Here is a 27,899-nt window from a genome sequence, read left to right on the forward strand (position 1 = left end):
ACCACTCTTCCTCTTCATCGCCACCACCAGCGACAGCACCCGGCTCGGTTTGGCCGCTGTCAGTCGTCGGTGTTCGGGGGTAGAGGATGTCCGCTGGCTCCACCGGGCCACTGTTGGTTAGGAACGGTCTATAGCGCAGCCTCCTCTGGAAAAAACGGAGGTTTTTTTTTGGTGTTGTTGTTTTAAAGTCGTGCTTGGGCTGTTTTTGTCGTTGACAGGCAAACGCTAAAGCCGGGCCCTCTCTTTTAAACACGGGGCTGCACTGCTGTGAAAGTGTGCCTCGTTAGGTTAAATGGATATGTGTGCCGTGCCAGGCTAAGGTGGGGACGGATCGGAGATGCCCTCTGGCTAGCAACGCTAACTTTCAGTGGACCGTAGCTAGGTCGCAGAAGCACTGATTTCTTAGCGTTTTGGCCGACACAACATAGCCTTACAGGCGTGCTTTGGTTTTAAGACACTCAAAAGTTTGTAGTTAGTAATGAAAAAAACTGCGACTATCAAAAGGAAGTAAAAATGATTAAATAGCGGTAACTCGAAGCGGTTTTCTTCCACTCAAAGCTTGACGTGAAACTAGCCTAGCCGTGCTTGTCAACGGGACAACAACAAATGCCTTCTCATTCACGGGCACAACAGACTGTGGGGACCGTTCAGCACTGACACACTCCTACTTCATGTATGTTTAAGGACTACCTGTTAACTTGACTCATTTTCTTTCTTTTTAATTAACAAATGCTAGCAGGTGGTTTTGGGCGAGCATGGGAACTAACTAGTTAGCGCGCAAGGAAAGGTGTGTGCATTAACACATTTCGGGTTCACTCAAGGTGTTTGGCACCTGCTTAACCACTTAAATCGCATCGAGGACAAGGCAGCAGCAGCCCAGTCTGTTTAACATGGAGGGAAATGCGCAACAGCAGAAACCGACTCCTCTAACTCGGGAACTGACGAGAGTATTTACCAGCTACAACAAGCACTCCGTACAGCTGAAGAAAAACCTAAAGGAGACTAATGCTTTCTTCCGGGAAATACGGCAAAACTACAGCAATGCTTGTGCATCGACCATGAGCTCGGCTTCAGCTTCTCTGGAGGCAGGTAGGTTTGAACACCACCTGGAAATGCATCAGTACTGCACCCATATGTTTGCATGTTTAAAGCACCCACAGCCGGGGTTACACTTAAGCATGCCGGACGGAAGTAAAAAGAAAAGGCTAACTGCTGCTGCTACTGCCAAGTGATTATTGCACCAGCGGGCAGGTTGGGAGCAAAATCCATTCATTTGGGTCAAAGAAAACTAAAGAGATTAACCCCCCCCCTCTGGAAAACATGTGCAGAATAAGTGCACCAAATATGCTGAGAATTATGCACTGGCTGCTTGAGTCATTTCTGATTAGATTGAAGTTACGGGTCACAGATTTCTTGATATATATATATATATATATATATATATATATATATATATATATATATATATATTACTCGCCATTACATTTGTGTGTCCGAAACTATGAGCACTGTCAGCAGCATCATTTCATCACATAATTATCATCAGATAATTCAGATATCTGTTTCTGTGAAAGAAACGGACTAGACTTGATAATCATCTTCAGGAATTGCATACAGAGAGGGTCAGAGTCTGTACTCCTCCTCCTCTCCGTGTTGAATGTTCAAAGATAACTGAAGGTTAGCCATAATCAGCAGGGAAAAAAAACGAGATTCATCTTGGAAATGTCCTGGGTATATATACCTGCTCTCTCTCTCTGTGTATGTGATTGTGTGTGTTGGGGGGCGGGGGTCCTGTACTGGTATGTACATTTCTGTGTAGACTTGCTTGCGTTATTGCTTCATGTTAGGTCAATGAGGGCAGGTTAGAAGTGCAGTAAAGCCACTGTAGTGTTAGAAAGTAATGCAGTGGTATGTGACTATAAAGGGGTGGCTGTTGCTGCTATGCGCTGTCTTCGTTATGTAAGTGTTTTAGACTGTGACTCAGCATCATTGGGGATTATATCAGAGCCCTGCAATGATCAAAATGAATCGATTCTTCTGTTTGCGCTTCATACCTTAGGGGACAAAAAAATAATATTTGATCAAGAGTGGTTCATTGTCTCTGCTGTGGAATATAATGTCCTGTATTCTTGGAGTTGTGTTAAAATACCAAGAATAATATAGATGTAATAATCTGAGTGTCCTATCTTTGATAACAGCGCTGACTAGGGGTGGGAGAAGACTTTAGTACAATAGTATATTGTATTGCTTCTTTATGTGATATGTTATTGATAAGGGTGCACATGAGCCAATATGAAGGTCATGAATGAAGTGTAAAGATAACCTGTTATTCTTATTAATGTTTCATAAAAATAATTTTAAAAAATCCCATATTTATCTTATATGTACTGTGGTGCATTACCTCACTTCATTCTTTGAACTGTATTAGTGCTTCCTCTTTTTTCAAGCCAGCTTTCTCTTGATTGGCTGAGTCTTGCAAACAGAAGGTTTGAAAAGCAATAATGGTGGGAAGACTGTTCACAACAACAGCTGGGTATCTCTGATGACTGTATTAGTGATATTCAAGTACTTGTAGGATATCGTATCCTACAAGTACTTGGATATCAAATACTTTAAAGGTATCCAGGACACCTTTAAAGTATTTGTGCCCAATTTTCTTTCTACTAATTTTACAGATACAAACCACCTTTTAATTCTGATTAGTTTGTCAGGACAGTGGAAAATCTTTAACCATAATGCCATATCTATACTGGAAATAGCCTAGGAAAGCATGCAGTAAAAATTAGCTGTACTGTGATTAAAACCGGTTAGGAACAGTTTCATTAATAGAATAGCCCTTCATTGTCATTTCGCTTGTACAGCGAAATTATGAGTGCTCCACACTAGGGCTGGGCGATATGACCCAAAATTCATATCTCGATATTTTTTAGCTGGATGGCGATATAAGATATATATCTCGATTTTTTTTTTTTTTTTTTTTTTTTAAGCCATAAAGTAAGAACAAAAAGAGAGTTCTTAGTCAAAGCTGTGTCCCAGATGTCACACAGGCACTTTTATTAACATACAGCACAGATGTACATGAAAAATTACTCAAAATTAAATTATGAGCATTCATTAAATAATCATGCTCCATAAATAAAAGAAAACAAGGTTGTTTTTGTGCTAAACAAAGAGCTCACAATTGTGCAGTCAAAATATAAACTAAAAGACGCTGAGCGTAATAACAAAGACAGATTTCACAGCTGCTCTGTTCCCAAGTTTTGCTGTGTGACTGACAGCCTGGAGTTTGAAATCCGCTTCATAACCACGTCTCTTACAGGTGCCATTTATGGTCCTTATACACACACAATACGGTAATATTACGTTGATGCACAGTACGTATCACTCCGCGAAGCTCCTCGGTAGCCGTAATGCGCCGACAACCTATCAAGCGGTGCAGCTCCGTAGCTGACCAAAGTCGTACTCAAACATTTTTGACAGATTGCTGAGCGCCGTGTACCACATAAAATCGGTTCGCGGCCATCAAGCACAACCAGAATTCATACATAAGGCGCGCTATCAACTTTTGAGAGAATGAAAGGATTTTAGGGTTAGCGCTGTTAGCTCGTTAGCGCGGTTAGCTCGTTAGCACGTTGACGCCGTCCAGCCCCACGCATGGGGCGATGCGCAGTAACTCGTTAACGGAGATTTGCCGTGTCCGTCTTGTCGCTGCCTGCACGTGAAGCGATGGGGGAGGAGGGGGAGTTGTCTTCAGTGAAGGCGAGGCGGAGTAACGTTGCGTAGAGACAAAAGTGGACGAAAGAGAGGCAAACTTGCGGCTCCACAACTATAATTATAACGTAACATAGACTATATCGATATAAAGGATATTGTCACATCTTATATCTCGTATAAAAATATATCGATATGTTTTAAAAACTCGATATATCGCCCAGCTCTACTCCACACTACCCCGGCACACGCATGTGCAGTAATAAATAACAAACAGGATAAATGGATGCAAACTGGAGGAATATATACAAAACAGTAGAAAGGTACACATTAGAGGACAAAGTGCTTGGAAGTAGTGCAAAGGACTTGGTGTGAGGATCGAGTCCATGTGTGAGTGGCCTTAAATAGCATTCCCACCAATTTGAAGTTCAATTTCAGCATCGGTTAAATATTATTTTGGATGATAGTTAAAGCCCTCTTAGTCATTGTATTCAATCACAATGAACAGTTGAAGGGTTCCTCAGAACTTCTAGTAGACATGGGCATTGTGAGGAGAGTGGCAGATATCATAAATGGCAGCCTCCATGTTTCAAACTCCACATCATAATGCTAGCAGCACTAGCTCTTACAGACTCAGCTGAATCTTCACTTATTTTCATTGGATTATTTCAAAGTTATTTATGGGGTCAAAAAGAAACAAGACAGGAAAAATCCAACACTGCCAAAGTGACATTAATACTGTTTACAGGCTTTTAACCGCACAGCTATTGTAGAATGAGCTGAATGAGATTTCCTTTATCTAACCAGAGACTGTTTAACGTGTGGACGTAGCTTTTGTGTTGGGAAAAATTAAGCTAATGGGGCTGTTATGCTCGCAACATCGCCTGTGTCGCACACCCATTTTGATGTCACGTCATGTGTCGTGCAAATAGAATAGAATAGAATTCAACTTTATTGTCATTGCACATGCACAGGTACAGGGCAACGAAATGCAGTTTGCATCCATCCAGAAGTGAACAAAAAACAATCTTTGTGGTGCTTTGTTGGTCATGCGCCTCTTGATTTTTGTAACCTGGTGTGTGTTGTTTTTTAGCACCATTTTCATGATATTCCAGCACAGAAGCTCACAGATATACAGAGGGAGATATTGGAACCGTTTGAAAACTTGAGTTTGTGGAAAAAACTTTGCAAAAAACCTTCAACAAAGTCTTTCTGTTTTCCCGTTTTCTCCTCCTATAGCAGTGTTTATGTGATGATATTGTCTGAGTGGCGACACCTATCCTTCAGGAGAATCCTGCAGTGGCTCCCTGCACTGTAATGGCGGGTAAAAATACAAGCGACTATGAGACAAGGTTGTGACCACTGCGGCAGGTATACTGGGGGCTTGATGAGAAAGTGCCTTAAACCTGCGTTCTGTGTAAGGGCCACCAGATTGCGATAGCTGCTGTTGGGGGAAAAAAGGACGTCTGGTTCTATAGAAGTCTAAGGGAAAATGGCTTACTGTGTTTCCCCCTGTAAACACATATTAATGACAAGTGGTTAGTCAATTAAAAATCATTTAAATTTTTATTTTATCCAAGTTGGAAATTAAAACGCAAATCTTAAAGCTTCAAAACGGGGTTTCTGAAGCCAGTGGATGACATCATGCTAGTTACATCCATGTTTTTCTACTTTCTATGCATCTAAGATGACTGTAACATCTAACAAATGGTAGGTAAAGTTGAGATGTCTAACTGATTGGATTTTTTAAAGGGATGCCGATAGCAATATTTAGTGTAAGATAAGATTTTCTTACAGTTACACGAAACAAACACAAAAAGTCAGGTATTACTTGTTTATTGTTATTTGCTTTTTTTTAATGCTAGGGAATTGAGGAACAGCTTCTCTTTTAACAACATTCAGCTCTTCATTCTGCCTTTGAAAGCAAAACCAGTGCAAAATCCGTGCACAACACAATCTCATGGTGTTTTTTAGATGTAAAAAAAACCCCCACCATAAATGTTTGCTCAAACACACACAGCCAGTTTAACTTACAAGAGTCACCACTTTGACTCCTTGGTTTGATGCGTATCAAACAAGGGTAAAGTGAATGCAGGTTAATAGGACTACAGCAAAGTGATTTACCCATTACAATGACTGATATCTATCCGTCATGTCACATTAATTTTTCGCTGGCTAAACATTCAAAAACGCTGTGAGGAGGAGGTGAAAAACAGATAGCATGCTGATGCTGACACCTGTAGTGCCGACCAAGAGTTTCTAAACAGCTTACTGAGTCTAACTGTTTGTTCTACTATACTGATGTGGTTTTAGATAACATATCCTCTTCATGTTGTCCAGGTCAGCTCAGCTGCATCTCGTTCCCTGCTCACGAAGAAGAGTTCCTACGCAACAATGTGGGTGCTTCCCCCTACATCCTTGTGCTGGGCCAGAACTGCACTGCTCGCTACCAGCTGGTCAACAGCCTTCTAGGGGAGAAGCTGCTGCCACTGGGCGGTGAGGCTGGAGAGCCTTGTGAAGGAGTCCAGGGCACTGTCTGCAAGAGGAGGAAACTTTGTTTCACCCATGGGAGACAGACACGGCTCAGCTTGGCACTGCCTGGCCAGTATGAGCTGGTGCACCAGTTGGCGGCTAATTGTGGTCGCTGGGATACTGTTCCCAGGGAGGACTTGGAGATCCATGAGGAATATGAAGACCCAGCCCACAGGCTAGCAGAGCTGGAAATCACTCTCCACCACTCGCTGCTTCAGGTAGGCTTGAAACATGTGCAGATGTCGAGAATTAACTCTGTTTAACAGTAGAGAGGGTTTGCTTTGCTTTGCTAGCAATAAGTAAGACTCATTCCTAGGTGGTGTTGGACTCTGACAGGGTTCTCCTTTGTCAACATTTTTTTTAAAATAAATATTGTAAAGAGAATTTCAAGGCACAACCAATGTGCACATTTCCTCGAGCAGTGACCTCCAGCCCGTGGTGGGGAGTGTGCAACTAGGTGTGAAGTGTCTTTGAAGAGAATGAGCTGTTTAAATCCGAGGCCATGTCCCTCAGACAGAAAAGTGTGGCGTTCCCTCTCCGGGCCAGGAAAGAGTTTGAACGAAGGTGTGAGAGTTGAGCATAAAAAGCTGTTGATTTATAGGTTTATCCACGTTCTTGCCCTCAGTGATCACTACGATTGTAGATAAAGACTGAATTAATAAGATTGGAGATAGCAGCACGGATAATGAGTTTTGTTCTGAAGGGTGTTTGGGTGAGCCATTCATGAAAGGCTTAGAGTAGAGCTGATACTAGTGTTAATTGAATGGAGCCATTGTTGGTGGTTTACGGATCTGATTAGGATGCCTGCTAAGTGAGCTCAGGAGCATAAGTGATAGACGGCTAGATCAATTTTTTTTACCCTCATAATTTAAATATGTAGTGTGACATGAACCCCTTTATGTGAGATTGGTGCCATATATGTTTCCCATTGATGTACGGTACACTATTGCACACAAAACTTTCTTTTCTTTTTTCTTTTTTTTTTTTTTAAGTAATTCGAAGTGAAAACTATTGATCAATACAGTCGTGTTTACTAGTCCTTTTACAGAAAAGTAAACTAGGATAGTAAGAATATCCTGAAACGTTTTGTCAATGAAGTTTTTCTTGAGGAGCATTTTAATTTTGTGGTCAACCCGCAAAGGCTGATGTTTCAGACATTTAACTGGCCAATTTTGTTCCGTCTGTTATCAGCAGAGTGGATTTAAGCTGTTCTGCCGTTATCAGTTAGACTTTAACACAATAAACTGGCATTAGGTAATGCAATGCACTTTTTATACCCGTGTGGTTACTTGTTTAATGGAATCAATATAACAATAAACATAATCATCGTCATAATTTACAACCTTTCATAAACAAACATGCGTTTCTTTCAAGAACCATTTGACTCCAAAGCTTCGAGCGGTTGTGTAGTTATTGTTGTAAAGTTCATTAGGGTGAAGGCAGGTGATTTTGTCTGATTCTTGATTGAAAAGGTTTTGGTGAATCTGGTGTGAGCAGATTTATGGAAAATGATCATAGAGTCTATTGTTACACGTTATAGACTTCTAGTAGAACATGATATACAGGGTGGGCCACTTATATGGATACACCGTAATAAAATAGGAATGGTTGGTGATATTAAAGTCCTGTTTGTGGCACATTAGTATATGTGAGGGGGCAAACTCCTCAAGATGGGTGGTGACCATGGTGGCCATTTAGAAGTCGTCCATCTTGGATACAACTTTTGTTTTTTCAATAGGAAGAGGGCCATGTGACACATCAAACTTATTGGTAATGTCACAAGAAAAACAATTGTGTGCTTGGTTTCAATGTAACTTTATTCTTTCATTAGTTATTTACAAGTTTCTGACCACTTATAAAATGTGTTCAATGTGCTGCCCATTGTGTTGGATTGTCAGTGCAACACTCTTCTCCCACTCTTCACACACTGATAGCAACACCGCAGGAGAAATGCCAGCACAGGCATCCAGTATCCGTAGTTTCTGGTGCTGCACATCTCGTATTTTCACACCATAGACAATTGCCTTCAGATGACCCCAAAGATAAAAGTCTAAGGGGGTCAGATCGGGAGACCTTGGGGGCCATTCAACTGGCCCACGACGACCAATCCACTTTCCAGGAAACTGTTCATCTAGGAATGCTCGGACCTGGCACCCATAATGTGGTGGTGCGCCATCTTCTGGAAAATCTCAGGGAACGTGCCAGCTTCAGTGCACAAAGAGGGAAACACATCATCATGTAGCAATTTCAAATATCCAGTGGCCTTGAGGTTTCCATTGATGGAGAATGGACCCACTATTGTACCCCATATACCAAACCAAACCATCACTTTTGTTGTTCCAACAGTCTTGGAGGGATCCATCCAACATGGGTTAGTGTCAGACCAATAGCGGTGGTTTTGTTTGTTAACTTCACCGTTCACATAAAAGTTTGCCTAATCACTGAACAAAATCTTCTGCGTGAACTGAGGGTCCTGTTCCAATTTTTGTTTTGCCCATTCTGCAAATTCTGTGCGCCGATCTGGGTCATCCTCATTGAGATGCTGCAGTAGCTGGAGTTTGTAAGGGTGCCATTTGTGAGTAGCTAATATCTGCCAAAGGGATGTTTGACTAATGCCACTCTCCAGTGACATGCGGCGAGTGCTACGCTGTGGGCTCTTGCTGAATGAAGCTAGGGCAGCCACTGATGTTTCTTCATTAGTGACAGTTTTCTTGCGTCTACGTTTTGGCAAATCCAACACTGAACCAGTTTCACGAAACTTAGCAAGTAGTTTGCTAACTGTAGCATGGGAGATGGGTGGTCTCGTAAGGTGTCTTGCATTGAAATCTGCTGCAATGACCCGGTTACTGCGTTCACCAGATATCAACGCAATTTTGATCCGCTCCTCACGTGTTAACCTCTTCGACATGTCAATGGCTGTGAACAAAGAGAAACTTGTAAATAACTCATGAAAGAAGAAAGTTACGTTGAAACCAAGCACACAATTGTTTTTCTTGTGACATTACCAATAAGTTTGATGTGTCACATGGCCCTCTTCCTATTGAAAAAACAAAAGTTGTATCCAAGATGGACGACTTCTAAATGGCCACCATAGTTACCACCCATCTTGAGGAGTTTGCCCCCTCACATATACTAATGTGCCACAAACAGGACTTTAATATCACCAACCGTTCCCATTTTATTACGGTGTATCCATATAAATGGCCCACCCTGTAGTGTGAAAATGAAATTACACTAGCTTGACTTCGATCGAGTTTGCAGGCAGAACTCTCTTGAGCTCCTGCCACAGCATTTCAGTCAGGTTGGGTTCATTGCAACACCTTGAGTCTTTTCTTTTTCAGCCATTCTGGGGTAGTTTAGCTGCTGTGTTTGGAGTCATTACCCTGTTGATCCATATTTTTGATCAAGCTTTAGCTATTGGATAGATGGCCTCCAGTTTGGCTTTAGAGTACGTATACAGAGGAGTTCATGGTTGACTCAACACTTGCAGGGTGTCAGGGTCCTGTGATTGCAAAACAAGCCCAAATCATCACCCCTCCACCACCGTGCTGACACTTGTTATAAGGTGTTCATGCAAATATGCTGTGTTTGGGTTTTTTCCTAACATGGTTCTGTGTATCATGTCCAAATATCTCAGTCTTGTGATTTGTTTGGATGCAACTTTTGCAAACATAAGTCATTAAAGAAAAAAGCCTTTCTCATGGTTACCCTTCCAAACAAGCCACACTTGTTCAGTCTTTTTCTAATTGCACTATCATGAACTTTAACATTTAACATGGTCACTGAGGCCTGTAGCGTCTGAGATTGTAGCTCTTGGATTTCTTGCAATATCTCTGAGCATTGTGCAGTTTGACCTTGGGGTAAATTTACTGGAAAGACCGCTCCTGGGATTATTGGGAGCTGTCTTTAACATTTTACACTTGAGAATTATCTTTCTTAACATTTGGAAATGGCCTTAAACCCCTTAGATTGATGGGCAGGAAGAGTTGCTTCTCTAAGATCATCGCTAATGTCTTTCCTCCCTGGCATTAACACAAACCCAAATGCTCCAGACTTATTAACTGCCAGAACTTCAGCTTTTATAGAGGTGCTAACATTTGTTGTTGATCAGTTAGTCAAGTGTATTTCATTATCAGCACCTGGCTGATGCTGACCCGGGAAAATAGGAATTTAGCGTTTTGGTTTAGTTTTTGTTTAAAGTAATAATTATATATATATATATATATATATATATATATATATATATATATATATATATATATATATATATATATATATATATATATATATATATATATATATATATATATATATATATATATATATATATATATTAGTTTTTGTTCATATCAGGTTTTGATTTAAATGAACTTAGAGCCTGGTAAAGATAACGTTTTTGCTTTAATTTTTCATCATGTGGAAAAATGATGAAACAGTGCTTTGATTACGGTTTATTTCAGTCGTGAAATGCATTTAAAAAAATTCAGTGTGTACTTATATTTTGTGAGCTGATATTTATTGTTCTCCTTTTTTCTTTTTTTTTTTCCCTTCATGGATCGATTTGTTCTTTTCATCATTGTCTCCTGTTTGAATTAGCTTTTGCTCACGTGGCTTAGCTCATAAACAGATTACTGAGCAGAGCTGATTATTTCTTGTGCTGTTCGTTTTTTCACTTGATTTGTGTTGTTGTTTAGGCATGCAGTGTTTCACCAGTGTTCCACGCTCTGCGGTCGTGTGACCAGAAAATCACAGAATCTTGAGAAAATTAAATGATTTGGTTTGGTCTGTGAATTGTAGTCATTTCTTATAATGCTTGACACATGGAAAGGCCTCCCAAAGGATCCCAGATCTCCAGAAACTAGGCCTGGCTTTTCCAGCCCACCCGCCCAACCCCCTTACGTAATGCTACTGGTCTGGTGTGATTCACATGACTAGGTCATGTAAAAAAACAGATCTCAAACCCTTTGGTGTGGTACAATTGCCATGGTTACAGTTGAGATCTGGGACACTGGGTGTTCATATCACTAGGAAAAATATTTTGTTGTGTTTTGTTTTGTTTTCAATGGCATAGATCAGCATTTGATGTGGGCTGTGCTAATAAAAGAAGATCCATTAAAAACTTTTCTTTAAAAAATCCAATAGTGTTTGGGTTTATACACACACATCAGAATATGCGTGTGGGAGAAAAACACAACAGACAGAGATAAATCCCAATCGTGTTAATTTGTAAGTACCAAATTAAAATTAATTTAGCGGCAGTTTAGTATTTTACAGATTAATGTTTGAAGGAAAAACCTCGATACTGAAAACAAAGGCGGTTGTTACAAATCTCCGTTTACTTTCATGTGTGACTGGAGGGCATGAGATGTGCCTTATTGTGACGTTAGAAGCTGAAATAGCTGACATATTTTTCAGTAACGATTCAGATTCAGTAAAAAAATTAAAGACAAAAGGACCAGTGTGATCTCGTATTGTATGCATTTGATTAACTACACTTGAAGAAAATGAAATCCACTTTCTTCAAACCAGACAACTAAAGCAGCCCAGTGCTTTATGTCTCTGCTGAACGAAGAGCAGAGAGTAAGAAATAAATGGAGGCACAGAATCTCTCTGCTGGCTGTGGTATTCACACACTCCTGCCATAGAGGAGGCCAGCAGATGAGAGCTCAGTTGCTAATTGGCCCTCACTTCATCCCGGGGTATTTACTCATGCCTCCTGCTTCAACTTAACTGCAGTCTAACCATGTTGACATATGAAGGTGCTAATCTACCACCATGTTTCTAAAAATTCTTTTGAGGTATATAATCCAATATGTTTACTGCCACACTTCTGCAGACTCTTATGAACAAGTGCGATTTTGCCAGTCACCCTTAAAATATGCATTTAGGAGAAGTTTATAATTACTTTATATGATTGTTTCTCTTTGCTGTGTTTCTTTGTAGAAGCCCAGTCTAACGTGGGCTTTGAAGTCTTATTAAACCTGAACAGTAACATCTAAATACCCTACAGGCTTCCTCTTGAAGGGTTGTTATTGAAAACAGGCTCCATTAAGGCAATTCAAACATTGTATTGATTTTGATTGGTTGCAACCAAATGTTTGCAGGCTATCTTTGTTCCAAAGAGACTGCTCAGATGGCCTCGCTGCTTGTTTCTTGGAGACAGGACTGACTGTCTCCTTTGTGTAGCTGTTGGTCATTTCTGCCTTTTTTCCCCCCTCTGGCTTTTTTTTTTCTTCTTCCTCCACCCCGTCACAGTCTCTCCTTCTATTTTTGTAAATGTCGTAAATTATTAAGGGTTAAGAAAATCTTTTTGCATTAATTTTTTTTCTGCCCTGTCACAGCCATTCCCAAGACCACTACAAATGTTTGTGCCATGATGTGTTCAGAATTAGAAACGGTCTGTGTCGTTTCTTTCCCAGAGGGAAAGCTCTTTGAACATCTTGTGGCATGAATTGTAGATTGTATTTAACAGGAGTTTGTCGTGCTGGTATTTGAGGTCATAAGGTTAATGGCCGAGTTAGAGCCTGACTAATAGCAGTCCATTGGTTAATGATCGGGAATTAACCAATTACAGATTGGTATCGGTGTATTTGCCTTTTGATTTGCACCAATATGGAAGCTTGTACTTGCTGCCAAACCTAATGCAGAAAAACAGGCTTGGACAGTTTGCAGTGTGGCTTCAGCTTTTGTTCAGTTCTCTATTAGCAGGGCACATATCACAGCCGAGCAGTAGGCAAGGGTTCAAATATTTGGTGAGAGTAGCTCTTTAGTTTGTTTTGTACACTGGGTTTTAGCAACCAATCGTGTTTAAGCAGGCATTTTGTTACATGTTGAGAAAAAGATGAATTCCAGTTGCCAAAATGCAATCTCGAAGTCATCATCATCTGATAGTGTTTTATTAGCTCTTTAATGTTCATCTGCATTTGTAAACTAGCCAGTGCACAGCACCGCATCTTGGTTTATACTTGCGGAAAGGAGCATGCGCAAAAAGTGATGCCACGTCAGCTGAAGTGCTGGTGTGCCGCTACACTTTGGTGTTATCTTGACGTGCACATGACACCGCAGGTTGAAGACATAAATGTAAGGCACGCCTGCCACGGCTGTAATAGCTTGGGAAAAAAACTTTTGAAAAAAGAAGACATTTAAAAGACTGTTTCAGCTTTTTTTTTTTTTTTAAATCTATGCCCTACACCAGCACCCATGAGACACCTATAGTGGGGTAAATAATCATTTGATTCCCTGCTTACAAAGGGTTGCATTGATGTCAGAGAACCCTGATTTTAGTTTCATCTGACCACATCACTTTCTCTCAAGCCTTCTCTGAATCATTTAGATGTTCACTGGAAAGCGGAAACTGCGCCTGTACATCTGCCTTCTTGAGCAGTAAGACCCTGTGGGTCCATTACAGCATGATGTGTTACCATTACTGTTCTTGGTGACTGTGGTCCCATCTGCCTTCAGATCATTTACAAGCTGCTCGTGTGTGGTTTTGGGCTGATCCACCACTTTTCCCATGACCATGCTCACCCTATGAGGCAAGGGTTTGACGTTGTTTGACCTATGATTTGGCCCATGATGGTGGAGATGTTTAAATAGAAGAAACTGATCCTATGGACAGGTGCGTCTTATATACATAATGAGTTGAGATCATGAGTATATATAATTGATTGACTGTAATCTGTGGGCCACATAGCGAGACAGCCAATCAGTGGGATCCAGAAGTCTGGCTGTAAGGGGATTTACTTTACTTATTTACTCATAGTCACTTTGTTTATCGGCCTTTTGTTTGGTGCCAAGCAGAGGTTGAACGAAGGTCTTATCTGAAGTTTTTTTTTTTTTTTTTTTTTTTTTCCCCTGATACTGTTGAGTTTTTGTTTCACACATGGGAAATTGTACATATTTTATTACATGTACAATAAATAAGGTAACGCTGTTTTCTGTCCTTATTAGTTTTAATTAAATGACGCCAGTTTCGTCAGATATTTGTGAAATAAACCCGGCGTCATCCTTTTAGTAGTTTTTGTATTGCTAGATTTCACTAAAATGTAAATTTTTATTTAATTTGATTGAATTGTCTGTTTTCTAAAAAGATGAACACGTTGCCTGTAATGATGTCTACATAAACATTTGGTTTTAATAAGCGTCATATTGTTTTGTTTTTGTTTTGTTTTTGTTTTGTTTTCCCTCGTCAGGAAGCAAAGGTCATGGTGGTGCCTTGCCCAAGTGTCCAGCCCATAGAAGAAGCTCTGGAAGACTGCACTCGCAATGTGATCCCAGTCATACTCTATGCCATCAACCAGGACTCCCTCAGCTCAGAACAGGTGGCACAGCTCTGGAAGGTCAAAGAGATGCTCTCCTTTCCCATCTGTTTTGTCCGTTTGCCTGACAGCGTTCCAGCAGCATCCCCAGAACGTGGCCGCCACACAGAGAAGGAGAAGAGCCCCCTTCACAAGCAGCTACTGTCACTTGGCTTTCTCAATAGCCCGACAGGAAACAGTTCCTGTGGCACCCCAACCCAGATGCCCACACCGGGCTCCAAGCCCCAGAGCATGTTGGGTGAATCTTTCGAAAGACCGCATCGGTTACTGGTGCCGTTTGCTCGCCAGGTGCTTCAAAATCAGCAGGTGGAAGCTGCCAGCCTGCTCAATGGACTTCACTGTCGGTGTCTAGATCTTTTTATCAACCAGGTCAGACAATGATGTTTCCTACTACTGTTCGTCTTTATTCATATGTTTGTATGTATTGCTCTACTGTTTCACAGTAGACACAGTCACTTGATGATTTTCTTGGTCACAGTGGGGGTCCAAACAGACCTTTGTCCTTTGTGCCTCACTTTCCTGCAGGCCTTTGACATGCAGAGGGACCTGCAGATAACACCACGCAGGCTGGAGTACACCCGCGAGAAAGAGGGTGAACTCTTCAACTCCCTTATGGCCATTGCTAACCGCAAACAGGAAGAGATGAAGGAGATGATAGTGGAGACACTCACCAGCATGAAAGAGCAGTTACTGGAGGATGCTGCCAACCTGGAGTTTACAGGTGAGCAGATAAGCACCGGTGCTAATAGACAGGCGTAGGATCTTTCATACTATAAGGGAAATGCCATCTCGACCTGTTTGTAAATGGTGAAATGCACAAAAGATTGCGACACAGATTACATCAAAGTATCTTAGTAATCTGATCGGCTTGTTTGTGTCTAAACTGTTTTTCAGCTGTGATCACATAAACTTCTGGCAGATGTTGCTTAGCCTTGAAAAAGTATAAGGAAAACCACAACTAATGTTTTTATTGTTCATAGTGATGATGATGATGATAATAATGTTTTGCACCTCACCTCATCTGTAGTCTTTCTGTGTACGTCTGCACACACAATGTACAAGGTTGCTGTTTGAATGAGCATCGCAGAAGATGTGTTTTAACCTTAGCAGTACTGCGGTTTCCATGTCTGGTGTTTGTGGCTAGCATAGATGACTTGTTGATTTCTGTGGTTTTTGGTAATTTGACTCTGTGGCTGTTAGATGTCACCAAGCAAGATAAGGTTTTCTGTTTCTGAGGAAAAACTTAAAATATTTAATTGTGACTAATTAACATTAATATATCATTAATAGAGCCCCAGTATTTCTATTTGTGATTTGTATAAATGGAACATGTTTACGTTTCCATCTACAGGAGCCTGTTGTTGGGTTTTTGTTTGTGTGTTTTTTGTTTTTATTTATTTTCATATTTTTTTGAGGGGGGCGTATGGGTGTTGTTCGAGATGAATTTAATCACCCTGATAATATTTTTGGCTGAACACTGGCACACATGCATGCACGGTTTCATTAGTTAAATTAATTAAGTAGTTAAATTAAACTAATTATTCCTCTGATTACATGGTGCCATCCATCCATTTGTTTTTCCCCCAATTATCCAGTTTAGAGTTGCTGGGGGACAGTCCACTTTGTAAGGTATACCATGTTAGGAGCAGATTGGACCCCTTCGCCCCAACTTGGGCATTCAGAACATCCTTAATTCTTCAATGCAAAAATTCAACAAGGTGCTAAAATGTTCCTCAGAGATTTTGGTCTGTACTGAAGTGATGGCGTCACACGGTTGCTGCAGATTTGTTAGCTGTGCATCCATGATGTGAATCCCCATTCCAAAACACCCGAAAGGTGCTCTATTGAATGAGATCTGGTACCTGTGGAGGCCACTGGAGTACAGTGAAACCAGTTTGAGATGCTTTGGACTTTGCAACATGTTGTGCATTCTCTGTAAACAATAGAGATGGTTAAGTGGGAAAATCCCAGCAGGTCAGCAGTTTCTGAAATACTTAAACCAGCTTGACTGACACCCAAAATCAGTCAGGCGAGTTTCAGTTTCACCTTTCTTCACGTTCTGATGCACCTTTTAAACTTTAGCAGGTCGTCTTGACTGTGTCTGCGTACCTAAATGCATTGGGTTACTGCCATCTGATTGGCTGATTAGAAATTTGTGTTGAACAGGTATACATACATGGCCAGTGAGTGTATCAGTGTTTACAGCCTACAAAGCCAGACTGTGCATAGTCTTTAGATACTTGCATAGATCTAAACAGATGTAACCAAGCCATCTGTGCTTCACAATCTGCCCCCAAAGTTTGGCACTATCTGACTCAACATATTCAGAAAGAAAAGGCAGTCATTGCCTGTTGCTTTTGCTCCGGGTATGTTTGAGAAACAACTTCTCTTGGTTATCTGTAAAACATTGAGTAATACTCCGTGCAGGTGTTTTAACACTGAACCATTTCTTTTTCTTTTTTCCCCTTTTAATCAGGAAATTGGCAACGTGCACTTTTTCCACCCATAACCTTATCATCAGTGTTGCAACATAAATAGATTTTTCTCCTCTGGAGAAAGATAGTAGAGATCATTGTTGAAACTACAGTAAGTCTGACACAATGCTTTGTACACAAAGGAGAAGAAGAACTGTTGGAAGCAGAATCCAGTGTAAAATTATATTGACAAGTTTGCAAACGCTATTGTGCCAACGTCAACCCTTTACTTTAATTACTTCAATTTAAAAAGTCCAGCTTGGCTCTGGATTGTCAGTTCATCAAATTAAAAAAATTAATTCAAAAATGTATTGAGTTTATCAAGAAATTACAGAGAAGAAAGTTTGGACAGTATATTAACTGAAACTTTCTCTTTCTAAAAAGGAAAAAAAAATAATTTGAATTTGGTACGTGGTGTTGTACGTCGGGACTATTGCACTGACGTTGAATTGTTTTATTTTTTTCATTTTAAAGCTTTATTATCTGTGATTTGGGCTGTTTTTAAACAAGTATGAAGAATTAAGTTCCTTGTTTATGCAGTTTCTACAGGCCTTCAAATCTGCTGCCAGACAATGAACATCAAAATATTTTAAGGACTTCATTCATCGTTCTATTTTAACTTAAACTATACTCTTGAGAGTCCATACTCATAAAATCATAGTATCAGGTAGTTTCTATAAAAATGAAGTTTAACTAGTTTTTTAGCTAATAGAATTCAGAACCTTTTCCCCGCTCCTACAGCACAATTAATGAGTGATAAAATGAAATGTGTGTTGGAGCTTGCAACCTTTTTTTTCTTTCACCTTTCATCCAAAAACATGGGTGTTTTAAAATGTGTTTACACTTATTAATATTAGTGATGATCAGTAAAAGGCAAAATTTATAATATTTATAAGAATTTTTTAAGAATTATTTTTAATGCTGGATGATGATTAAAGTGTATGATCGCTGCTCGTCATCTTTGTTGGCTCAAACCCTGGAGAGTCAATCTACCTCCAAACAGCATGAAGAGTACCTGTGAGGTAGTTTGCCACCCTCTGGGGATGATTATTTTTCTTGTAGGAAGCGTTGTTAAGTTTGTTCTTGTGGAGAAACGTGATTTTCAACAAGTAGTCTTCGCAAAATCCGATGCAGTCATATAAATACTTTGAGTTGATCCTCCAGTACACATGTTGAGCATCAAACGAAAATCCAGTGACATCAGTTATTCAATATTTATTTGTCCTTATTGTTTACATGTGCCACACGTTAACATGACAAACGGTGTTCTTTTACGTCAAATAGACGTCATCGTGACAACAAATGGAGAGCCTGTTACGTCAAAAGAGATAAAATCCTGCATCAACCAGATCCAGGAGCTGATAGTGGCCAGTTTGAATCAGGCTGTGGCGAATAAACTCATCAGCTCTGTGGATTATCTGAGGGAGAGCTTTGTAGGAACTCTGGAGCGATGCCTCAGCAGTCTGGAGAAGTCCAACTTTGATTCTTCTGTTCACAATATCACTTCTGATCATCTCAAACAGGTGGGTGAGAAAGGAGGCTAATGTAACATGTTTGTGTCAAGAAATGTAAGGTGTGAACACTAATCGCATATAAAAATGTCAAGTATTTCATTAAAGCTTAAAGGGGAAACTTTACTGAAGGGCCAACAGGAACAATGGTCTTTTCCACTACAGAAAGAAAGTATCTCCTGTTGGGTTGTGGACTTCTGAGGGCCTCTAAAGAAACAGGAATTAAACCTAAAACCATCACAGTTTTGAAAGCTCATTTTCAGAAGCACAACAAAGATGTGTGACATCCAGTGTCTCTGGTTTGCTTCTCTCTTCTTTTATATCACTGTTTTTACCCCTCAGCCTTTATTGTTGTTATGTGGGCGAGCGGGGTTAATGCGATGGTGACGTAGGATTTTGAATTTATACCACAGATGTGTGTACTAGGATGTGTCTTTTATGTTTTCTCAGTTCAAACGTTTGAAATGTTTTCTATGTTCTATTGCGAATAAAATATGAGTTTGAGATCTGCAAATCATTCTTTTTTTAATATTTCACACAGCACCTCAATTCTTTTGGAATTGGGTTTGTGGTTTTGGTTAAGATGGACTCTTTTGGTGACTTTATCTTTTGTAGAGCGCCCGTCTACAGTTTAATTCTAATATTCTTGTCTTTGAGTCTGACAGATACAGTTATTCATACTTTGTGCTGTGTTGTTGAACGGTGTCACTGTCAAAGCTGTTGCTGCTGTTACATCACCACATTAGGTGAGTGGATGTTACACAGTGGAACAGAGCAGCCTGTTCTGTGAACTTGTGCCTGATTGAGTTCCTGAAGTGGAAAAGTGGTTTCTCACATGTTATTTGAGATGTTTGTTTTTTTGTTTTATTTTGTTTTTTACACAAAAGTAGAATAATGAGCTCTTATTAGTCATGCGAGAAGCTTTTTAGACTCACAGATTGTCTTAAAATTTGGGTTTTGTGCTAACCCTTTTCTCACCTGTCACAGCTGTTAAATGCTGCCTATCACGTAGAGGTCACCTTTCATTCTGGATCTTCTGTCACGAGACTCGTTTGGGAGCAAATCAAACAGGTCGGTGTCTCAAACATTCACACAAATCATTTTTAAAGTACTCGGACTTCTGATGAGATGGCTATGTTTTTCCCTTTTGATATGAGTCTCTTCTTCTTCCTTGCAGATAATCCACCGGATAACGTTTGTTAACCCTCCTGCCATCACTCCAGAGTGGAAGCGCAAAGTGGCCCAGGATGCCATCGAAAGTCTCAGCGCTGCCAAACTGGCCCGAAGTATCTGCTCGCAGTTCAGGACCCGGCTCAACAGCTCCCACGAGGCTTTCGCGACATCTCTGCGTCAGGTTAAAACCTTCTCTTTTGCTTTAGCTGCACTTTTCTTTCCTATTCCTACAAATACTTTCCCCTGTATGATCTTAAATATACGTAAAAAACTGTCAATGAAATGGTGATGATTCAATAAAGGTTGACTACTCACCAGTAACTCTCACTGCAGTCAAAAAAATGTTGGTTTTAAAGTAAGGCACCACCTCCAGGGCAGTGAGGCTGTGAAACTAGAGCTACCGCTGGTGTATAGGGAAAAATCGTGACCACAGCATCTACACATTGTTGTTTGTTTGTTGAGCAGCAGAGATGAAAGTGCCGTGTGATGCTGCGGTATGCCTTATGAGACGTTTCCTGGAACTCTCACATATGCAGAGAGGTATTTGGGACGGCTCTACTATTGTTTGTGTAACATTAGCAGCTGGTTTCACAGGGAGTCCAAAAAATGCGAGAGCTGGGAGCAATTCACAGCAGCTTCTTTGAAAGCCCATTCTCTTTAGCAGCTGCAAGACTAAAGGCTGCTAACCGCACAGCTCGAAAATGGACAATTTATTAAATCAGTGAAACTTATTTAAATACCACTTTTCACAGATACAAATCACAATAAAACAAGAAGTAAAAATGTAAAATAACAATGTCAAACAATCGAATATAGCATAAAACAACAAATTAGTTATTTAATCAGATTCACTGTTATTATTTTTGTATTTATGCAATTGGCATGCATGGCGTGGACATCCCTCCATAAAGCCCCCAACAGATGAGTGATGGTATTTATCACATGACAGACAGTGTGGGCCACATCAGTGTCTCCATTATCATGCAGTTACACAAATACAATGATTTATTGTGACGGAAGAGGAGGTGATGTTGGGTGAACATAACTAATTGAAAATAAGGTTATTTATGCTTCTGATCCACTTGTCGAGTGCCGTGGAAACCAGCTGACTAAAATAACATCATACGTGTGTCACGTTCCTGTTGGAGCGACCAGAAAAACAAGCAGGACATCGGCGAATAACGGACATTAAAACGCAGGCTTGGTGTGATATTCAGGATTAGTAACACTTGAAAGTCTGATAAGGTATTGTTGTCACCTCACCAGACAGGTGGGCGAGCTGCGTGGACTCCCAGCTTTGTGAATTCAATAACTCAAGAACACAGCAACGTAGGATTTTCAAATTCATACCAAGGGTGTATCTACTAAAAATCTCCAATAAGTTTGAATCTTGGTGACCTCGACTTCATTGTCAAGATCACAGATGAAGTTTTCTGAAAATCTTGTGAATGCGATAACTCGTGAAGTTACCTAAGATGTTCAAATTGATTTCATGGTTTTTTACAACGGTGTGTAATGGCCTTTGTGCTGAAAAGAGCACACGACGATGATACTCGGCACTTTACACGAGCCCCTAAGGTGATTTCACTTACAGACTACAGACCTGTAATTTTTCCCATTACTGAGCTGCATCTGGGAATCGGTAGAATCAGATATCAAACTATCGGCAATTTTTCAGCTTCTTGGTGCAAAATATGGATGACCTCCAGTCCCACCGATTCTCAGAGATTCTCACGTTAAGCAACACGTTACAGCTTGCAGCTCCAAACTTTTCTTTTTTCTTATTTGCTTAAATACAAAGCTCATACTTCACATACATGAGTAAATAAGAACCGAGAAAAATGTGTTCTTTATACAATCAAGCATTTTTTTTAATCACTCTAATTGTTGTGAATTTTTTCCTGCAGATGTCTTTTAATAATCTCAGCTTGTCTCGTGATTTATTTACGAGACAAGCTGAGATTAGCATAGTTCTGTCTTTAGCTGCAAAGCTGCCTTGTGTTGAATATATGAACAAATCTAGCTTACTCTGTTGTTGTTGTTGGTTTTTTTTTTTTAAATTGTTGTTTATTTTGTTTTCTGGCTCAGAATCGGCCTGTGGGGAACATTGGATAAACAGAAATGTCTTTTCTGGTTGAGCTGATGAAACCCCAATTAACAAAACTAGTTAAAAAATAATTTCATTACAAGCCGGGAGGGGAATTTCCTCTGGAGCGGCATGAATTGTCTTTGAGTTGGAACCAAAAAAATTCCACAATGCAGGAAAAACCCTGATGTAAACAAATAAGTAATTTAATTTACTTAACAACATTTGAACTTGCAGTATTTTATTAGTTTGGTAATAGTTAATAGTGAGCTGTTAGTGGTGACCAAACCGTGTAGATTAGAGCTGCTTACTGTTGCTCTCTGGTTTAAAAAAAAAAAAAAAAAAAAGAGGAGTGAGTCGGTGAGCTCCTCTGCGCTGACCTCTGACAAATGACGTCACATAGCCATAGGGGTCAAAACAGCTGGCCAGGGGTCACTGAGAACTTCAGGGCCAGCTAGTTTTCCATGGTAGTATCTCACGCTTTAATATAAAAACAACATACAGATGGATTGAGATTATTGAATCCAAAAACATGTGGTCAGAGCTGTACTGATGTACAGGGTGTGCAAAAAGGACAAATTTTACATTTTCTTTAGTCACAAAACCACAAAAACCTTTAGTTGAATCTACAAAAATGGTAACGATAACCCAGTTTGACAGACATAAAATAACATTTTGTACTAATAAGATGATTCACCAAGGCTGTTAGTTGAACCTTGGTATATCTCAGCATGGTGTGATGTGGTGTTCTTAAAAGAAACGGAGGAAACTTAAAATGTGTAATGAGCTGCTTGTGCTCATGCTTCTGTAGAGAGCAAAGCAGTCTTTGACTCATGTTAGTGCGACTCTTTTGAGACCAAACTTGTTTTACTATGAAGGAGAAAGTTCTTGGGCCAAACAAACATGATGGGTGGCTCAATGAAGCATTCATCAGCTCTGTACATGGACTCTGTTAGTTAAAGGGCTGTGCTTACATTAAGTTTAAACCTTTAGAAAGGAGCCTCTCTGCTGGCTTTTTTTCCCTACAAAAATAACTGGTTAGTAACAAATTTTGGAAAATGTTATTGCTAACGAATGAGATCAGCCATTTGATATGTCCTAATGCAGGGCATGAGTTGTTACGCCATGTGTTGTGTTTGCAGCTGGAGGAAGGGCACACGGGTCGTCTGGAGCGCACCGAGGACCTGTGGCTGCGTGTGAGGAAGGACCACGCCCCTCGACTGGCCCGCCTGTCTTTGGAGAGCCGCTCTCTGAGGGATGTGCTGCTGCACGGTGAGTCACCACCGAATTCCTCTGTCGTTCCCACAAATGGGCACAGCGCACTCACACGTTTCTGCTAACTGTGGCTCCGTCAAGTTCTAAATCTGAACTTAACTAATTTAACTCCAAGATGTGTCCCTGCTTGAATGAAAAGTATAAATTTTAGGTCATGGGGGAAAAACACAGGGAGACTTTCCACTCCCAGTAGATGAAACTGTACAGTGAAGGTCACTGTATATTTGAGTGTGAGTACACTACTTAAAAATAGGCAAATCTAATTTAGAAACACAATAAGTGACTGGTTAAAATACTCAGACACTGGCAAAGTTTCAGACTTAGCTTCAAAGCTGCATTTATAAACACAATCTTATTATCTGCAATTCTTTTTCTCTCTCTCTCTTCTCACAGGCAAGCCCAAGCTCGGGCGGGAGTTGGGCCGGGGTCAGTACGGCGTTGTGTATTTGTGTGACAGCTGGGGAGGACACTACCCATGTGCACTAAAGTCCGTGGTCCCGCCTGACGATAAACACTGGAATGACCTGGCTTTAGAGTTTCACTACACACGGTGAGTTATTAGGAACAAGTGTTTGAACACAGTCGCGTCTTCACACCAAACAGCTGGCTCCAAATGCATCGCAGCTTTACTCGCGCTCAGCAGCTGTGACTAAGAAAGTTTCTCAGGCAGCAGGTGCATTCATCAAGAGCAGAGCTCTGCTTATAGAACATGACAGGCTGCTTGTTTTCAAGGCCAAACTCCACCCAGCTTATAGAAAAGTAGTTTTGGCTGTTGAAGCCTTGAGGCTCTTTTGTGTCATGTCAGTGTTTATTTTTAAAGGTGACAGCATGAGTTCGTTAGCACAGTTAATGCTTGTGCGCTATAACCTCCTCAGCTCTGAGGAATTCTGGAATCTCCAAAACTTTGCAGAGGCGAATTTATCAAAGGCAAACAAGATTGACTTCAAGATAACAGAAGTATAAGCAGAAGAAGGTGGACGGGGGTGAGAAGTAAACCTTTTATGATTTTATAGCTAAAATATGTTTTCCCTCCCCTTTCTTTGGGTGTGTGCGTCTCCTCAGGTCACTGCCCAAACATGAGCGGCTGGTCGACCTGCACGGCTCTGTGATCGATTACACCTATGGAGACGGCTCCAGCATATCTGTGCTGCTTATCATGGAGCGGCTGCACCGAGACCTCTACACAGGCTTGAAGGTGACTCGATAAAGCAGCGAATAACAGAGATCTTAGGTCATTGTTTTATAGGAGCAGCTCCGTACTCTTCTACTCTGCTCTTTACATCCTGTTAAGTCTCCGGTTTCTCTCTCTCTCTCTGTTGTTTTTGTTCGTCCCTGCCAGGCTGGTTTATCACTGAAGGAGAGACTGCAGATTGCTCTGGATGTGGTGGAGGGGATCCGTTTCCTCCATGGTCAGGGTCTCCTGCACAGAGACATAAAGCTAAAAAATGTTCTGGTAAGTTCAGATCAGCTGTCAGTTAGACCGGCTATAGTCTGTGACTGTGTAGCTCTATCAGAACTCTATATTATCAAAGTAGCCCACGTTCATAAAATACATGGCACAGTTGATCTGAATGACACCTTTCCAAGCACAGAAGAAAATGCACTCCATAGGTTCAGCATCATACAATTACAATAATCTCTACATCGATTACTCACCTGTGATCTGAGTCACAAATATAAACAGTCTGATTACACTAATAAAATGCAAACAGCTGTATGTCTGTTTCCACTGTGAATAATAGTAAATGGGCAGAGTGCTGACAGAAAACCACCATAAAGGAAAATACAGCATGTCTCAGGTTTGCAAAAGACCACCTGGAGGTTCTCCACACAAAGTAAATGTAAATCTCAGGTTGCGTTGTTTGTGGGAATGCACAAACCGTCTGGACGGTAGTATGTTCAAGTGTTAGTGCAACAACAGGTCAGCAGCTTTTGGAAAATGCACTCTTACATCTGCTTGGGAAGATTCCCTCCTGTCTGCAAAAGAGGATGTGATCCAGTCTCTTAATGCTATAATGTTGAAGTGGGTCAGAGATGATCCTTCCTCTATTTCTTTGTGGAAATCTGTAATCTCAGAGGTTGTGAATATGGAAGAACGTGATCAGTGGAACGTCTGTTGATTTATAATCTGGAATTGAATAGATGACACGGATGATCGCCACCTTTTTGGTCTAAAGTACGTAGACTGGATTTATGGACTAGTTGTTGTATTTCACTATATAAAACGGGCCCTGTGCAAGTGCGGAGTATTGTCTCATTGCATTACTGATGTCACAGCTTCAGTTTAACAGCATCACTGTAGCGTTGTTAGTTTTTTGTAGTTTGTTCTTTTATCTTTCCCAAATTTAATAAACAGAATTGTGAGGAAAAATGAACAAAGCTTCATCCCAGCTCTGAAGTCTGTATTCAATGAGGAAACAGTTAATTCAGTGCACAAAATTAAATTATCAGAGTGGTTGTAGAGATGTTGTGGCATGGTCTGCCCAGGGTTAAATCAGGAAATCTCATAAATATTGGACAGCTTTGCAGGGAGAAATTTTCCTAAATTTGTCCTTTGTGTTGTGTTCGTTCTACAAGGAGCATCTGGTGGAGGTTGTTGCTGCTGAATGAGGTTCCACAAGTTAGTAAAATCAAGAGTTTTCTTAGTTTTTCCAGCCTTCACATTAAATGCATGTGATAATAAAAGTGTTCAACAGATGCAAGTTCAGTTTAATTGTTATTAGTGTAGTTTGATTTAACTCTGTTAATAGCTGTAGCCAACATTAGAACTACAGTTTCCAATCTTTATTTTAAACATTCAAGTAACAAGTGTTAATGCACATAAAAAAATGAATAAACATGAAATCAAAGAAAGCTTCGTATTTACATGGAAAAATAAGTTGACCCCTTCTTGTTTGGAAAAGCGTAGGAGGAATCACATGCTTGTTAATGCCTGCTCCTGTCTAGCAGATCTTGTATACCTGTTTTGATTATACAATTGAAAATATACACGCATGCTATAAATAAATATAAAATTACAGACTGCAGCACAATAGCTATGCATGCGTCCTACAGCTGGACTCTTACAACGAGCCATCTGTGTGCACGAATGCTCTCAGGTGACTGTAAACTTGGCCTTTGCATAAAGATCAGACCACATTTTTATGAGTGAAAATTTAAATACTGCAGTATTTTCTACTTGATTAGATAACCATCTTTTTGCTTTTTCTAGTTGGACAAACAAAATCGGGCAAAGATCACCGACCTGGGCTTCTGTAAACCAGAAGCCATGATGTCTGGCAGCATAGTAGGAACTCCCATCCACATGGCTCCAGAGCTGTTTACAGGTATGATTATGGGGCAGTGCATTAAAAAAAGAAAGAGTTATAAGAGCAGGAAGTCATAACTGCAGCTTGTTTTGTGTGTCAGGTTTTAACTTGTCTCCACTGTGGCATTGTCTCCCGACAGGAAAATATGACAACTCTGTCGACGTCTACGCCTTTGGGATCCTGTTCTGGTACCTGTGCACCGGTTCAGTGAAACTTCCAGAGGCTTTTGAAAAATGTTCCAGCAAGGATCAGCTCTGGAACAACGTTAAAAAAGGTAAACGGCCCTTTACCAGACTCTTTGAATCTTGGAGAATGCAAATCATAGTTCAGTTTGCGAATTTGGGAGAGAGTTACGATGCATGCAATGAGATCATAATCCCAAAACAAAATGTACACTACAGTGCCAAAAGTATTCACTCATTGAATTCAGGTATTCTAGTCACTTCGACAACCACAGGTGTATAAAATCAGGCACGTAGGCATGCAGACTTCTTCTACAAAGTTAGTGAAGGAATGGGTCGCTCTCAGGAGCTCGGTGAATTCCAGCGTGGTGCCATGATAGGACGCCACCTATGCAACAAGTCCAGCTGTTTCCTCACTACTAAATATTCCACAGTCAGCTGTTAGTGGTATTATAACAAAGTAGAAGCAATTGGGAATGACAGCAACTCGGCCATGAAGTGGTAGGTCATGTAAGGAAGTGTAACTGTCACTGCTGAACACACAGATAATCTGTTGATTGTCAAACAGGGTGAATATTTGAGGAAATATTTGGATCGCTCGTGTTTCGGCCAGAGACTCACTTGTATCCATGTTGTCCTCCATCAGGTTCCAGACCAGAGCGCGTGCCTACTTTTGACGAAGAGTGCTGGCAGCTGATGGAGGCCTGCTGGAACGGGGACCCCTCCCAGAGACCCCTGCTTGGTATCGTTGAGCCGAGCCTGCAAAGTATAATGAAGCGGCTCTGCAACTGCAACTCGGAGCAGAAAAGCAGCAGCCTGGAGGACTCAAACTGAATACACTCCAGACAAACTAACACGTGTGTGATAGAGATACTGTTTGGAAAAGTATTTTTGTTGTATTTATGAAGAACGGAGCTGAACGGAGAATTTTGGAAAACCAGGCACCATTTACAAAAACAAAAAAAGGTGTCCAAGTTGACCTCCTTGTTCACACTTGTTGCATTTACATTATTTATGAGATGTTGACCAGAAGTTTGCAAATACGTGTTTTATTGATTGTGTAATTGATTTGTATACAAACTCTATTTGCTTGTTGCTGCACTGCTAATTGCTACTTTGTCATAGAAATGTTACTAGGTTCAAAGTGTTTTAAAAGTAGTCCATTCCCAGTATTATGAAAAAATATAAAATTAATTTTAGATTGTATTTAAACTGAACATGTCTGTCTATACAAGCACATCTTTTTTTAAATAAAATTATCTGTTACAACCAATCAATCCTGTCGCAGACTCATTTTTAACTCAATTTTAGGAAACAAGTTTTTAAGAA

At 40.4% G+C, this 27,899-nt stretch overlaps 1 protein-coding gene across 1 annotated transcript; it reads left to right on the forward strand.

The window, feature by feature from the left end:
* On the forward strand, nucleotides 1-27,843 carry dstyk (dual serine/threonine and tyrosine protein kinase). Its single transcript, XM_085456700.1, has 14 exons — nucleotides 1-1,089; nucleotides 6,052-6,461; nucleotides 14,436-14,930; nucleotides 15,087-15,282; nucleotides 18,320-18,558; nucleotides 19,534-19,617; nucleotides 19,724-19,900; nucleotides 22,948-23,077; nucleotides 23,474-23,630; nucleotides 24,143-24,275; nucleotides 24,420-24,533; nucleotides 26,292-26,406; nucleotides 26,528-26,662; nucleotides 27,217-27,843. The coding sequence occupies exons 1-14, from the start codon at nucleotides 891-893 to the stop codon at nucleotides 27,402-27,404; spliced, it is 2,772 nt and encodes a 923-aa protein (XP_085312826.1). The 5' UTR covers nucleotides 1-890; the 3' UTR covers nucleotides 27,405-27,843.
* Nucleotides 27,844-27,899: the final 56 nt, after the last annotated feature.

Source organism: Copadichromis virginalis, linkage group LG5 (assembly GCF_057382275.1).
Source record: "Copadichromis virginalis isolate Kocher_CV1m ecotype Utaka linkage group LG5, C_Virginalis_male_GT1.1, whole genome shotgun sequence".
Classification (NCBI taxonomy): domain Eukaryota; kingdom Metazoa; phylum Chordata; class Actinopteri; order Cichliformes; family Cichlidae; genus Copadichromis; species Copadichromis virginalis.